Source organism: Leptodactylus fuscus, chromosome 1 (assembly GCF_031893055.1).
Source record: "Leptodactylus fuscus isolate aLepFus1 chromosome 1, aLepFus1.hap2, whole genome shotgun sequence".
In the NCBI taxonomy this organism is placed as follows: Eukaryota; Metazoa; Chordata; class Amphibia; order Anura; family Leptodactylidae; genus Leptodactylus; species Leptodactylus fuscus.
Window position 1 is genome coordinate 16,245,849 of NC_134265.1, and position 15,316 is coordinate 16,261,164.

At 52.0% G+C, this 15,316-nt stretch overlaps 1 protein-coding gene across 2 annotated transcripts in view; it reads left to right on the plus strand.

Moving 5' to 3' along the window:
- Window positions 1-15,316, plus strand: part of MAP3K1 (mitogen-activated protein kinase kinase kinase 1) — a 34,508-nt gene that overhangs the window by 13,055 nt on the left and 6,137 nt on the right. Inside the window, exons 1-14 of one of the 2 annotated variants that reach the window (XM_075267377.1) lie at window positions 737-1,117; window positions 1,201-1,351; window positions 2,263-2,457; window positions 2,681-2,881; window positions 3,825-3,941; window positions 4,929-5,077; window positions 7,924-8,045; window positions 9,791-9,872; window positions 9,959-10,133; window positions 10,302-10,586; window positions 10,670-10,791; window positions 10,885-10,976; window positions 11,132-11,321; window positions 11,648-12,905. In XM_075267377.1, the coding sequence (XP_075123478.1) occupies window positions 1,208-1,351; window positions 2,263-2,457; window positions 2,681-2,881; window positions 3,825-3,941; window positions 4,929-5,077; window positions 7,924-8,045; window positions 9,791-9,872; window positions 9,959-10,133; window positions 10,302-10,586; window positions 10,670-10,791; window positions 10,885-10,976; window positions 11,132-11,321; window positions 11,648-12,905 (3,132 nt within the window). In that variant the 5' untranslated portion in view covers window positions 737-1,117; window positions 1,201-1,207. Of the gene's footprint in view, window positions 1-736; window positions 1,118-1,200; window positions 1,352-2,262; window positions 2,458-2,680; window positions 2,882-3,824; window positions 3,942-4,928; window positions 5,078-7,923; window positions 8,046-9,790; window positions 9,873-9,958; window positions 10,134-10,301; window positions 10,587-10,669; window positions 10,792-10,884; window positions 10,977-11,131; window positions 11,322-11,647; window positions 12,906-15,316 lie in introns of those variants that run through there. The other variant, XM_075267368.1, reaches the window with a different exon arrangement.

Sequence of the window (15,316 nt, forward strand, 5' to 3'; positions counted from 1 at the left end):
GTGAGCTCCAGTTAGGACAGTAGTGAACTTTCGGTTTGTGGTCAAGGTAGATCTTTGCCCTCCTGGTATTTTGCACAGTCTGCGTTGCAGGGGGTTGCTTGGTGCGGTCTGAGGCATTGTGATGGGTCACTGGGTGCAGTCTGCAACATTGCAATGGGGCGTGCAGCTTGCCATCTGCAGTTCTCTTGCAGCGGGTGGCCGGGGTGCAGCCTTGCAGCGGGTCGCCGGGGTGCAGCCTTGCAGCGGGTCACTTGGTGTAGGTTTGCATCATTGCAGCGGGTCATCGGGGTGCAGCCTTGCAGCGGGTGGCCGGGGTGCAGCCTTGCAGCGGGTGGCCGGGGTGCAGCCTTGCAGCGGGTGGCCGGGGTGCAGCCTTGCAGCGGGTGGCCGGGGTGCAGCCTTGCAGCGGGTGGCCGGGGTGCAGCCTTGCAGCGGGTGGCCGGGGTGCAGCCTTGCAGCGGGTGGCCGGGGTGCAGCCTTGCAGCGGGTGGCCGGGGTGCAGCCTTGCAGCGGGTGGCCGGGGTGCAGCCTTGCAGCGGGTGGCCGGGGTGCAGCCTTGCAGCGGGTGGCCGGGGTGCAGCCTTGCAGCGGGTGGCCGGGGTGCAGCCTTGCAGCGGGTGGCCGGGGTGCAGCCTTGCAGCGGGTGGCCGGGGTGCAGCCTTGCAGCGGGTGGCCGGGGTGCAGCCTTGCAGCGGGTGGCCTGGCGTAGGTTTGCATCATTGCAATGGCTTGTCTCTCATGTTCTGTGTTATCTGGTGCCCGGCCCGTCTGGATCGGATTATTTTGGTCCTCCTAATGCATGTCCTGTGGGCCGAGTTTGGGTGTTGCGCTCCGAGAGCTTGGTAATGGTTTTCAGGAAGGTTTTGCCAAGTCACTTCTTCCCCCGCAGGATGAGACGCATCAGCCGCGGCTGTTTATTTGTCAGGAATTATTGATTTAGTCGGCGCTCGGTCTCCTCCGCTTCCCAGCATCTACAATGCCCCGCAGCACTTCTGCTCTAAAAAGCAAACAAGCAAATATTCCAGAGTGCTGCATACGTGCCGCGCTCCAGCCAGTCGGAAATAATCTGCCAGTAATTGTAATGTGAGCGTGGAGGAGCCGTGCGGACGGGCTGAGGGTATGTGTGTGTGTGTGTGGCACGGGACATCCCGGACTGGCACCGCTCTGACACCGCATCTCCGCTTTTATGTCTTCCTGCAGCCGCGACATGGAGAGTAAAGAGACGCTCAGGGGGCTACAGAAAATGGACGACCGCCCAGAGGAGCGCATGATCAGGGAAAAACTCAAGGCGACCTGTATGCCGGCCTGGAAGCACGAATGGCTGGAGAGGAGGAGCAGGCGAGGGCCTGTGGTAAGTGCATGCTCACCTCCCCCTGAGGTCAGCACGGCTGGCACGTTGCAGGGACATGGGGGGGCTGCTAAATATAATGTCCACCAGTAGCTCTGACACTGGGTTGCTTGCAGAATGTGAAAGTGGTGTTGGGGCAAAGTGATGCAATGCAGAGAGGATGTAGTGCGGGGTATACCGCGGGGTATAATGCTGCTAGTAGTGGTGCACAGGTGCAAAAATGTGACTAAGGGTGAATACAGGTTTAGAGTAGGTTCAGATACGGCAGTCGTGCCGCAGGACGTGACAGTACATGTACACAGCACACTTCCAAATCTGCAGCATGCTCCTTCTACTCAGTCAGTTGCCCATTGATTTCAACCCCCGCATTGTACACAGGTTAAAGGAGCATTCTGCTATCCGTTGCCTTCTACCCAAAGGATGGGGGATTCGATTACTAGGAATCCTACTGATAACAATAACTGGGGTGCCCACCGCTCCATTGATCTCTAGGGCCCCCCAGGATATAGCCACGTGCTGTATTTTGGCTATCTTTGGTGGCCCCGTTGAATGGAGCCGTGCGCTGCCTGAATTACAAAGCGCCCTGTTACGGTGATCAGCGGATTCCTAGTAATCGGTTGCCCCCGATGCTTTCCATAGGTGGCCACTTTGTGTTACCGAAATTCCTCTTTGTGCATCGCATTCACTTACCTTGGCAGAATTCACATGTCGCACAAGCAGATTTTGTTCTGGATTGGAGAATTCCTCAATGTGCAATTTCACGAGGATTCACGATGGTTTATAAAGGTGCAATCTAGTGTGAATGTCACTGCACTTGTGCTGCACCAGGCACTGCTGTACATTAGGACTCTGCACCATGTCTTCGGTGCTCGGTCTGCCTTGTCGGTTCCTTCACATTTTTCTTTGCTCTTTAGGTTGTGAAGCCGATCCCGGTGAAGGCCGACGGCTCCGAAGCTTCCAGATCGGACTCCTCCGTGGAGGGGACGGTGAACGGGTCTGCGCACACTGTGAAGGGGCGCCGCAGTCCTTCTCCCAGCAGCTCCTCCAGTTCTTCAAAGTCAAAGCCAGAGTCTCCAGGAGTGCGGAGGAGGGGAGTGTCCCCGGTCCCGGTAAGTACCTGCACACCCGGTGCCAGACAGACAACTGAAGCACGGATTGTCTCATTAAATCGCTTTGCAGCATCTCATAGCCGCTGCTGCAGAACATCTTGTTGCCAGAAGACTGGTTATTAGTGATGACCTCTTAATATAAATGATCCATCTCCCTGCATGAAACAGGGTGATCACGTTATGTAACGTTCATTCATGCCATATTGTTTTCTGCATCTCCCAGTTTCAGAGCGGCCGGGTGACACCGCCCCGGAGGGCGCCTTCTCCCGATGGGTTCTCGCCCTACAGTCCTGAGGAGACCAGCCGTCGCGTCAACAAGGTCATGCGAGCGCGGCTGTACCTACTGCAGCAGATAGGACCCAATTCATTTCTGATCGGAGGCGACAGCCCGGATAATAAGTACCGAGTGTTCATTGGGCCGCAGGTTGGTGGAAGAATTTATCATTTATGGAAAGTTCTAAAACTGATGCAGGGATTTTGAGCAAGCGTATAGAAGTACCACGTGCTCGCTCTGGCAGGTTGGCCCGCTCCGCTCGCTCTGGCGGATCACCTGCCCTAGTTTATTAGCGCAGGTTACCCCAGTGCACTATTCTTGACTTGACTGTTATGTCGGGCTGCGTTACAAATACCTGCGGGGTGTGACGGTTTGGGAGGGGGTTGCTCAGGGTTCTTTTTACCCTGGGAAAGTCGCTTGTTTCACGCTTCATATTCTGATACAATTATCGGCTTCATCAATTCCTGGGAAAGTGAGTATGTGTAAACAAAGCCGTGAGTGACGGCCCCGCGGGGCGGCTGCAGGTACAGGCTCCTCACGTTCTCGCCTCACACAAGGGCTTTTCTGCTGCCAAAAACCTCTATCCCCGGGACAAGTGAGGTCGTGTTGAGCAGATCCGCTCCTGTTTACAGGCCCCATCTCCTGTTCTGGCACGTTGGTGAACGTTCACACGACGGCAGCGGAGAACTGATACACAAGTGTTCTCCTTGTCATGGCTTGCACTGTGGTACCGAACGCCTTGGAAGATCTGGCGCCATCTTCGATGCTTTTTGCATTGCAGTAGATTTTTGCATGGGGTGTGACCAGCTTTGGTCTTGGTTTTAGGGGGGCCTTTTTGTGGCGGGCGTATGGAGAGCGAGGGCCCAGTATTAGAGGAAATGAAGGGAGGAAGTCTTGGAATTTGTAATTTAAAAAAAAAAAAAAAAAATTAATTTCAAAAATGTTTTGTCGTATTACTTGTCATCTAGTCACGGCAGGATGCTTGGGGTCCTAACAAGCTATGAACGGACTCTCTTCCCAGAGGAGTTGCCCCGTCTCTCTGCCCCGTTCTATTTTGGGCCGACGCATAATCCCGTCTTTTGCTTTCTTGCAGACCTGCAGCTGCGGCAGAGGCACGTTCTGCATCCATCTCCTCTTCGTCATGCTTCGCGTCTTTCAGCTGGAGCCCTCGGATACGATGCTGTGGAGGAAAACCTTGAAGAACTTTGAAGTATGCAAATACCCCCCGCTCATTGTGTCAAGGAAATGATTGTATAGTAACAGCGGTGATCGCCCCTCCCCCCCACGGGAATAGGAAGGAGATTTGGAAGCGCGGTGTATAATTACTTGCAGGCTGTGGAAACGCGAGAGCGTCATGTTGAGCAAGAGCTCGCGATCGGGGGGGTAGGAGGGGGTACAGCAACAAAGGGACGATACAGCCAGGACGTTATAGACAAGGCTCTGCGGCCCGGGATCTGCCTATTCTAGAGAAATAGAACATGGAAGTCGCAGGGTGCTGTGCGTGGGCATTCTTATATGGCATGCCGTAGGGTTCAGATCAGTTCAGGACCAACCTCTACGCCCCTGAGCTATTTAGGTACTGATATCCCTGATCCCCAATCTTTCCTGCAGACGGAGTTTCTTTTAAGGTAGCCCCTCTTAAAGCCCATGTCCATCTTCATTTAGAAATTGCCTTAGGCCTACTCCTTTGCAAACAATGTATCTACAAACACGTCCTGTGTAGTCTGATCCATCAATCTTGTAGGTCTCCTCATACACAGTAAATTTCGGGGGGCTGTATGAACAATCCCCATGAACATTAGGGGATCGGAGGCATCCATCGTGCCGGACGCTAGTGCGCGTCACACTAAAGTCTGTTGTGGGCCGGGTGTTCGGGAGTATTCCTGCCGGGTCTGACTACATCGGATCTGTTTGTAGTCTGTTACCATGCAGACACATAATCTAGTTGAGTTTTATTTCACTTTCATTACCACGTTACTTCACTTTGAGGGACTGAGCGGTGACGGCGGCCATGTTATGACTCTCCCGCCTCCGCTACGTCTCCTCATTTGCGCCGTCATGTCCGTCTTCTCATCTTTCAGCCTCTTCCCATCTGCTCTCTGGTTATCCTCGCTGTCCTTAGTTCAACACTTCATGGTGACTTTTTTTATTTTATTTTTTTTTTGTTTTTTTTTCACGTTTGTCTCTTTTTTGTTAGGTTGAAAGTTTGTTCCAGAAATATCACAGTAGACGTAGCTCAAGGATCAAAGCTCCATCTCGTAACACCATCCAGAAGTTTGTATCACGCATGTCCAACTCTCATACATTATCCTCATCCACCACCTCCACCTCTAGTTCAGATACCAGGTTTGTACCCACGCAACACCGCCGCACTACGGGACGTAGCCGCTTGTTTTAGAGGGGATGTCCAATTTTTTTTTTCCTTCAATATTCTTCTCGCCCTGACTTTTTGGAAGCCTTGAAGGGGATGAGAGGTGGTCACCAAAACTAAGTCACGGGCCTTCTGCCATTTTGCAAGTTCCCACTGGTGCGAATGACAGCGTTGTTAGGATGGGGGCCATATGTGACGGCCACGTGCTTGCAAAAATTAAAATAGGACCCCTCTGCTTATCTTCGCTTCCAAAAATGAATATGCCTTAAAGGGATCCTATCATTGGATATCTCTTTTGTCTGACTACAACGTAGGAACAGCGTTAAGAAAGGCTATTCTTCTCCTACCTTTAGATGTCTTCTCTGCACCGCCGTTCGGTAGAAATCCCGGTTTTCTTCGGTATGCAAATGAGTTCTCTCGCAGCACTGGGGGCGGACCTCAGCACTCAAACAGCACTGGGGGCGTCCCCAATGCTGCGAGAGAACTCTCCAGCGCCGCCTCCATCTTCTTCAGGAACGCCCTCTCCTTGTGTCTTCTTTCGGCGCTGGGTTCAAACTTCTAGGCCTCGGGTAGCCAACTGCGCATGCCTGGGCCACAAGAAATTGGCCGCTTACACCAGCTTACTGTAAGCGGCCATTTTCTTGTGGCCAGGACATGCACAGTCCACTCAGCCCGAGGCCTAGAAGATTGAATCCCAGTTCCGGAAGAAGACGCAGGGAGAGGCCGTTCCTGAAGAAGATGGAGGCGGCGCTGGAGAGTTCTCTCTCAGTATTGAGGATGCCTCCAGTGCTGTTTGAGTGCTGGGGCCCGCCCCCAGTGCTGCGAGAGAACTCATTTGCATACAGACGAAAACCGGGATTTCTACCGAACGGCAACGCAGAGAAGACATCTAAAGGTAGGAGAAGAAGAATAGACTTTCTTAAGACTATTCCTACGTGTTAGGGAGAAAAAAAGGGGATCCAATGATAGGATGCCTTTAACTATTTCTTCTCGCTTTATATCTACAGCTCCTTTGCTGACTTGTGTGTCTAGAAGGCAACAGACGACAAACCCTGTGTAGTCCTGTTCAGTATGTAGAAGATGAGGGCCTATAGGAGTGTCGTTGGCCTATAGGAGTGTCGTTGGCCTATAGGAGTGTCGTTGGCCTTATAGGAGTGTCGTTGGCCTTATAGAGTGTCGTTGGCCTTATAGAGTGTCGTTGGCCTTATAGAGTGTCGTTGGCCTTATAGGAGTGTCGTTGGCCTTATAGGAGTGTCGTTGGCCTATAGGAGTGTCGTTGGCCTATAGGAGTGTCGTTGGCCTATAGGAGTGTCGTTGGCCTATAGGAGTGTCGTTGGCCTATAGGAGTGTCGTTGGCCTATAGGAGTGTCGTTGGCCTATAGGAGTGTCGTTGGCCTATAGGAGTGTCGTTGGCCTATAGGAGTGTCGTTGGCCTATAGGAGTGTCGTTGGCCTATAGGAGTGTCGTTGGCCTATAGGAGTGTCGTTGGCCTATAGGAGTGTCGTTGGCCTATAGGAGTGTCGTTGGCCTTATAGAGTGTCGTTGGCCTATAGGAGTGTCGTTGGCCTTATAGAGTGTCGTTGGCCTATAGGAGTGTCGTTGGCCTATAGGAGTGTCGTTGGCCTTATAGAGTGTCGTTGGCCTATAGGAGTGTCGTTGGCCTATAGGAGTGTCGTTGGCCTATAGGAGTGTCGTTGGCCTTATAGAGTGTCGTTGGCCTTATAGAGTGTCGTTGGCCTATAGGAGTGTCGTTGGCCTTATAGAGTGTCGTTGGCCTTATAGAGTGTCGTTGGCCTATAGGAGTGTCGTTGGCCTATAGGAGTGTCGTTGGCCTATAGGAGTGTCGTTGGCCTTATAGAGTGTCGTTGGCCTTATAGAGTGTCGTTGGCCTATAGGAGTGTCGTTGGCCTTATAGAGTGTCGTTGGCCTATAGGAGTGTCGTTGGCCTATAGGAGTGTCGTTGGCCTATAGGAGTGTCGTTGGCCTATAGGAGTGTCGTTGGCCTTATAGAGTGTCGTTGGCCTATAGGAGTGTCGTTGGCCTATAGGAGTGTCGTTGGCCTATAGGAGTGTCGTTGGCCTATAGGAGTGTCGTTGGCCTATAGGAGTGTCGTTGGCCTATAGGAGTGTCGTTGGCCTATAGGAGTGTCGTTGGCCTATAGGAGTGTCGTTGGCCTATAGGAGTGTCGTTGGCCTTATAGAGTGTCGTTGGCCTTATAGAGTGTCGTTGGCCTATAGGAGTGTCGTTGGCCTATAGGAGTGTCGTTGGCCTTATAGAGTGTCGTTGGCCTTATAGAGTGTCGTTGGCCTATAGGAGTGTCGTTGGCCTATAGGAGTGTCGTTGGCCTTATAGAGTGTCGTTGGCCTTATAGAGTGTCGTTGGCCTATAGGAGTGTCGTTGGCCTATAGGAGTGTCGTTGGCCTATAGGAGTGTCGTTGGCCTATAGGAGTGTCGTTGGCCTATAGGAGTGTCGTTGGCCTATAGGAGTGTCGTTGGCCTATAGGAGTGTCGTTGGCCTATAGGAGTGTCGTTGGCCTATAGGAGTGTCGTTGGCCTATAGGAGTGTCGTTGGCCTATAATTGCCCTCTTACGACGGCACAAGGTTTGCCTGTAGTCTGTTACCATGTAGACTCACAGCTCTGTATAGGAACTGTAGGGCAATAAATAAAACAATGTAAAGGTGGACAGAACTTTACAAATAAAACATGCACCCCTCGTTTTAAGGGGCCAGGGCTGTTTTTGGTTATTTCTGTGCTTGTATCTGATTGGTCCGTTCCGTCACTCAGCGTCGCTTGTCTGTTTCCCCCCCCCCCCCCGACAGCATAAAAGATGAAGATGAACAGATGTGTCCGATCTGCTTGCTGGGCATGCTGGACGAGGAGAGCCTGACTGTATGTGAAGAAGGCTGCAGAAACAAGCTACACCATCACTGCATGTCAATCTGTACGTCACCCGCTCCTGTGCATGACACCGTAACACCATGTGCACCCCCTAGTGGCAGGGCCGGGAGTGGCACTGTGTGTTTATGGGATTGAGCACTTGCTTTGTCATAAGAACACTCGCTTCCTGGCCGCTAAACCTTAAAGGGAATCTCAACCTTTAATAACAGGTCCTGAATTCTCTGCTGATGTTACTTCCTTCTATCTTTATAGTGGTTTATTTCCTGCTACAGAGCTCCAAACCCCCTGCATTTAATATAGAAGAAGCTCCTTTAGCCACCACTAGGGAGAGCTCCGGAGCTTACTGCATACTGTTATAGAGATCAATGTATAGACAGTCTGCAGTAAGCTCTGGAGCTCCCCCTAGTGTTGAATGTAGGTAGACTGAAAGGTATTGTATAATTATAAGACTCTGCCGGAGATTTGGAGCAAAAATGAAGCTGTGACTGCTATAAAGATAGATTTGGGAATCGGCCCAGAATTTTGGATCTATTTCTGTATGACGTAATGGCGATAGGGAGGAGCACTCACCTTATAGATATGTTATCTTCTATAATGGCATTGATATAGGGAATAGTATATAGCAGGGCTAGATGAACATGTTCAGTATTTACATATGTTGGGATCACCCCCGGTAGGGAAAGAGGGTGTCCTATGTCCCCATTTGGCCCCGCTGAGTCCCTTTGTGACTTGATATCGTAACAGTGCCACCGTACACTATAATGCCACCTTAGTGCACAGCACATGCCGCAATGGGGCAATATAATATGGAGTCACCAATGGTGGGTGTTATAGCATCCCCCACAATGTGTAATGCCTTCTTACTGGTTTCTGTACACTATAATACCCCATTAGTGGCCTCCCACCACCACCTAGATGTCTCCTCTGGACCTGGACTTCTTATATACATCCAGTCCTGTATGTTCAGTTGCTTTAAGGGTGCGATAACAAGCTTTGTGGCTTTCTGGCTAATATAGCACCAACGTATTCTGCAGCCCTGTACAACGATTCATTGTGAGCCTCCGTGGGCAGATGGACAGTAGGAAGCCGGATACTGTCAGCATGACTGTCCGTACTAGGACTGTGTGCTGATGACGCCACCTAGTGGTCACATCTATATCCATCACCGCCCCGGAATATGGGAAGAATATGCAAATCTGACTTCCATGGTGTAATTAGGAAGCCAGTGCCTCAAGTATGCACACCAATAGAGGGCGCTCACTGAGAATGTGCAAGTCTGTCTTCCATGATGTAGTTAGGAAGACAGGTCCTTAGTCAAGCAAACCAATAGAGGGCGCTCCCTTTAACTTCATGCCCTCCTTCTCAGAGGCCTTTGTTTGCAATGATGTTGGGATTATACCAGGTAGTCCCTCAGCCAAGGCCAGATGTTTCGGTGTTATTGCATCTCGTCAGCTTGGCGCAGAGAGGACTGACCTGGCAGAGGTGAGAGGCTTAGACAGGGTCAAGGGGATATCATCACTCCATAGGGAGAGACCACCATATAGGTGTGTGGCGTCTTATTAAGCCTAATTGGTGACATGCGCCTCACTGCCTATGGTTGGTCCGTATGACTCGGCATTGGGTTTGAGGTCAGTCCTAATTTTGCATTATCTGCAATGGCTCCCTTGTTGGTTCCATTAGTGACCAGTGAGTGGCGCTCTGGAGGCTTCTACCTTCTGATCATGCTCTGTAGCCTCTGTTACTATTCCTACATGGTGCCTCTATTTATGCCCTCCTTGTCTATTTTAGGGGCAGAGGAATGCCGGAGGAATCGGGAGCCCCTCATCTGCCCTCTGTGCCGCTCCAAGTGGAGATCTCAGGACTTCTACAGGTTGGTTGTGGTGTCTGGGCTCCGTTGGGGTTGCCACCGCTGGGTTGTTGCCTCCGTGGGTGATATTTCGTCCCTTCTATTTGCAGTCATGACTTGCCGACGCCTGTGGATTCTCCTCCTATCCTTCGCGCTGCACAGCAGCCGCCGCCGCCATCAGCTGGATCCCAAAGAAGGTCCCAGGATCCCAATCTGAACCTGACTCACTACGGGGTCCAGCAGATTCCTTCCTCTTATAAAAACATGGCTGAGCCATGGATTCAGGTACTACAATCCTCCTGATCGGTGTGAAGATGACATCAAACACCTCTTCATACTTCCTCGTTATTGTCAACACATAATGACAACACATAATGGGAGACTTTCAGTTTTGCTTTCTCTTTCATGCACTGAACGTCATACTATATCAGGGTGCTGTTTTTTTCCTTCTAGGTTTTTGGGATGGAGCTGGTCGGCTGCTTGTTCTCCCGCAACTGGAATATCCGAGAAATGGCGCTGAGGCGCCTGTCACATGACGTCAGCGGGGCCCTGCTGTTGGCTAATGGTGAAAGCACTGGAACGTCCAGCACTGGCAGTACCCCGGGCAGCACCGCACCCCACGCTGCCAGCGGCTCATCTCAGTCCAGTATCTCAGGGGACGTGGTGGTGGAGGCGTGCTGCAGCGTGCTGTCCATGGTGTGCGGAGATCCCGTCTACAAAGTCTACGTCGCTGCTTTAGTACGTTTCGCTCCTCCGTTTTTTCTTTGTATTTACTCCGCGTCACGTCCGACACATCCTAACCCACAGCTTCCTATCTGTAGAAAACCTTACGAGCCATGTTGGTGTACACTCCCTGCCACACGACCGCCGAGCGCAAGAAGCTGCAACGACTGCTCAACCCGGTGGTGGAAACCATTCTGGTCAAGTGCGCCGATGCCAACAGGTGAGGTGTGACGGCCGGGGTGAGCGCGGTACAGGAGATACAGGGGACTCTGTGGACTTACCTTGTGTTTTGTTTTTTTTTGGGTCTCGGCAGCCGCACAAGTCAGCTGTCCGTGTCTACACTGCTGGAACTATGCAAAGGACAAGCCGGCGAGCTGGCGGTGGGAAGAGAAATCCTCAAATCTGGTCAGTGGTCTGATGCTTACGTTTTTTTCTTGTTGCAAATTTTGTAAAAAAAAAAAAATTATGTGAATTTAAAATTTTAGCCAAAATTCCATGATCAATGTTGATGTAAAAGCCAAGGGTCTTGTGTCTAAACCTCTGGTCCTGCACGGTTCCAGGTTCCATGGGTATCGGAGGGGTAGAATATGTCCTGAACTGTATCCTGGCCACCCAGCCCGAGTCCAACAACTGGCAAGCACTACTGGGCCGCTTGTGTCTCATCGACCGCCTGCTGCTGGAATTCCCTGCTGAGTTTTACCCCCACATCATCAGCGGAGACATCGTACAGGCCGACGCCGCGGTGGAGAGGTAACTGGGGGGAAGGCTGGTGTCATTATCAACCTGTATCTGTAATGGGGGGAGGTCACAGCTGGGTCCATGGGGGGGGGGGAACTAGTGATTTGTGGGGATCCATAGCCAAGTTTGGAATTGGGTCAGATGGACCACTAATGGGACACCCAGTTAAATCCCAAAATTCATTACAGGCCCTCCCCTTAGGAATAAGACCCTCCCCCTTAGGCTCCTGCTCCGGAGGATTCTCCACACCAGGATCCTGTTGTCAGTGCTCTGTGGAGATTTCAAGGGCGCGGCCATTTTTCGGTGCGGTATCGGTGACTCCTTCCTTTCTCTTCCAGGTATAGGAATCTGCTGTCCTTGCTGAATTTCGCCTTGCAGTCCATTGACAATTCACACTCGATGGTGGGGAAACTGTCCCGCAGAGTATTCCTGAGCGCGGCGAGGATGGTGGCGCGAGTCCCCCACGTGTACGTCAAGCTGCTGGACATGTTGAGCGCCACAAGCTCCACCCATTACAGCCGCATGCGCAGACGGTTAATGGCCATCGCTGAGGAAATGGACATAGTGGAGGTCATTCAGCAGGGCCTGGAGGACTCGCAAGTTTTCGAAAGCCGCAGGGAAGGTTTTGTGCAGCCGTCTGCCCCTGCAAACTCTCCCGTGACCTCACAGAGCAGCTCCCCGGAACATACTATGCAGCTATCAGGGAAGGTTGGGAAGGACCTGGGCGTCTCCAAAGCGGACTTGAACGAGACTTTGGAAGCCATGTCGTTGGGACTTGCGGTGTCCTCAGCACCAACCGAACAACCAAAGCCTGCCATCCAGACGAAACGCAGACCGCTCAGCCAATGCTTGAACTCTCCTTCCTCCTCCCAGCCCCATTCCTTATTCCAGACGTTGCCTTCACCTTCCTCCGCTCCGTCTGGGACAGCTGGTCCTGTCCCGGATGTCGCCAAACCCAAACCTCAAGGATTTGCCCCCTGTAAACTTTCCTCCGCTTCCCCCCAAACTCAGAGGAAATTTTCTCTCCAGATCCAGAAGCAGCATTCAGGGGGGAAAGAACCCGAAAAACTCTCTCCCGTCTTCACCCAAGCCCGACCCTTACCGTCTCCTCAAATACACAGGCCAAAACCCTCCCGGCCCACGCCAGGGGACATGGCGAGACCCGGGGAATCTCCGAAAGGCAATATGACTCTCGAGCTTAATGTCTCCCACTGTGATAATGGGGGTAGCAGTACCAGCGCGCTCATACCCAGTGACGACTCCGTGTTCACGCCCGTAGAGGAGAAGAGCCGCCTGGACGCCAACACCGAGCTCAACTCCAGCATGGAGGACTTACTGGAGGCGTCTCTGCCGGCGTGCGACAGCACCGTCACCTTCAAATCGGAGGTCGCTGTGCTGTCACCGGAGCGAGCGGAGATCGATAACACGTACAAGGAGGACGTCAGTCATAATCAGAAGTGTAAGGAGAAGATGGAGGCGGAGGAGGAAGAGGCGCTGGCCATTGTCCTGGCCATGTCCGCTTCTCAGGATGCTCTGCCCGTCATTCCCCAGCTACAGGTGGAGAACGGCGAGGACATCATCATCCTCCAGCAGGATGTAAGTGTGCACAGGGGCATAGCACTGACCTATTTACCCCGTAACCTGGGCATGGGGGGGAAAAGCCAGACCCCATGTGTGTTGGGAGAGTTAGGACACCCCATACACTTAGTTATTGGCCGGTCCTGCTGCAATCGGTGGGTGTCTGATTTATATGGGCGTCGTAATGGTGGCGACTACAAGTAACAACACGATGATGTCACCAGCAGCAGCTTCACACAATGTAACTGGGCTGCATTCACTGCCATAAGCGGACGGACCAAAATGCAATGCTAAGCAATGCTTCATGCGGCCTGCAGAGTATTGCACATACCCTGTTTTCCCGAAAATAAGACAGTGTGTTATATTCATTTTTGCTCCAAAAGATGCGCTACGTCTTATTTTCAGGGGATGGCTTATTTATTTTCAATGAAGAAGAATTTATTGCTGAACCAAAAAAATAGTGCATGCAGGAATGTTCATTATCCCCATAGTGGCCCCTGCACACAGTATTATCCCCCATAGTGGTCCCTGCACACAGTATTATCCCCCATAGTGGCCCCTGTACACAGTATTATACCCCATAGTGGCCCCTGCACACAGTATTATCCCCCATAGTGGCCCCTGCACACAGTATTATCCCCCATAGTGGCCCCTGCACACAGTATTATGTCCCATAGTGGCCCCTGCACACAGTATTATCCCCCATAGTGGCCCCTGCACTCAGTATTATCCCCCATAGTGGCCCCTGCACACAGTAGTATGTCCCATAGTGGCCCCTGCACACAGTAGTATGTCCCATAGTGGCCCCTGCACACAGTATTATCCCCCATAGTGGCCCCTGCACACAGTATTATGCCCCATAGTGGCCCCTGCACACAGTATTATCCCCCATAGTGGCCCCTGCACACAGTATTATTCCCCTATAGTGGCCCCTGCACACAGTATTATGTCCCATAGTGGCCCCTGCACACAGTATTATCCCCCATAGTGGCCCCTGCACTCAGTATTATCCCCCATAGTGGCCCCTGCACACAGTAGTATGTCCCATAGTGGCCCCTGCACACAGTAGTATGTCCCATAGTGGCCCCTGCACACAGTATTATCCCCCATAGTGGCCCCTGCACACAGTATTATGCCCCATAGTGGCCCCTGCACACAGTATTATCCCCCATAGTGGCCCCTGCACACAGTATTATTCCCCTATAGTGGCCCCTGCACACAGTATTATGTCCCATAGTGGCCCCTGCACACAGTATTATGTCCCATAGTGGCCCCTGCACACAGTATTATCCCCCATAGTGGCCCCTGCACTCAGTATTATCCCCCATAGTGGTCCCTGCACACAGTATTATGTCCCATAGTGGCCCCTGCACACAGTAGTATGTCCCATAGTGGCCCCTGCACACAGTATTATCCCCCATAGTGGCCCCTGCACACAGTATTATCCCCCATAGTGGCCCCTGCACACAGTATTATCCCCCATAGTGGCCCCTGCACACAGTATTATCCCCCATAGTGGCCCCTGCACACAGTATTATGTCCCATAGTGGCCCCTGCACACAGTATTATGCCCCATAGTGGCCCCTGCACACAGTATTATACTCCATAGTGGCCCCTGCACACAGTATTATTGCACCATATTGGCCCCTGCACACAGTATTATACTCCATAGTGGCCCCTGCACACAGTATTATACTCCATAGTGGCCCCTGCACACAGTATTATTGCACCATATTGGCCCCTGCACACAGTATTATACTCCATAGTGGCCCCTGCACACAGTATTATGTCCCATAGTGACCCCTGCACACAGTATTATCCCCCATAGTGGCCCCTGCACACAGTATTATACCCCATAGTGGCCCCTGCACACAGTATTATGTCCCATAGTGGCCCCTGCACACAGTATTATCCCCCATAGTGGTCCCTGCACACAGTATTATGTCCCACTTTGGACACCTATGGACAATTATTATACACTGGGGTCTTTTCAGACCCTAGAGTATAATAATCGGATACTCAGGCGGGATAGAAACATAAAAAACACTGTCACTTACCTCTCCCTGGCTCCGCTGCATTCCTTGGTGTCAGCCATCTTCAATGATGTCCAGGACGTCACATGACCCAGGGCGCAGGCCATGGTCATGTGACGTCACGGACATCACACAACTAGGCCCGAAGCCTGCCTGGGGCCCAGAGAGGTAAGTAACACTATTTATGTTCTCTTACCTCTCCTGGGCCTCTGATCATGTATAATAGTGTTTATGGGGCCCGCTGCGTCACTTACTGCTCCCCAGCCCCTGCCAGGACTGGTAAGTAAATAGGGCCCATTATTGTCTGGAGTAACTCCAGACGATATCAGCCTATTAAAAAAACTACACAGCGGTAGCGGCTGTCACCGGGCCCCCTAATGTCCTGGGCCCAGTGGC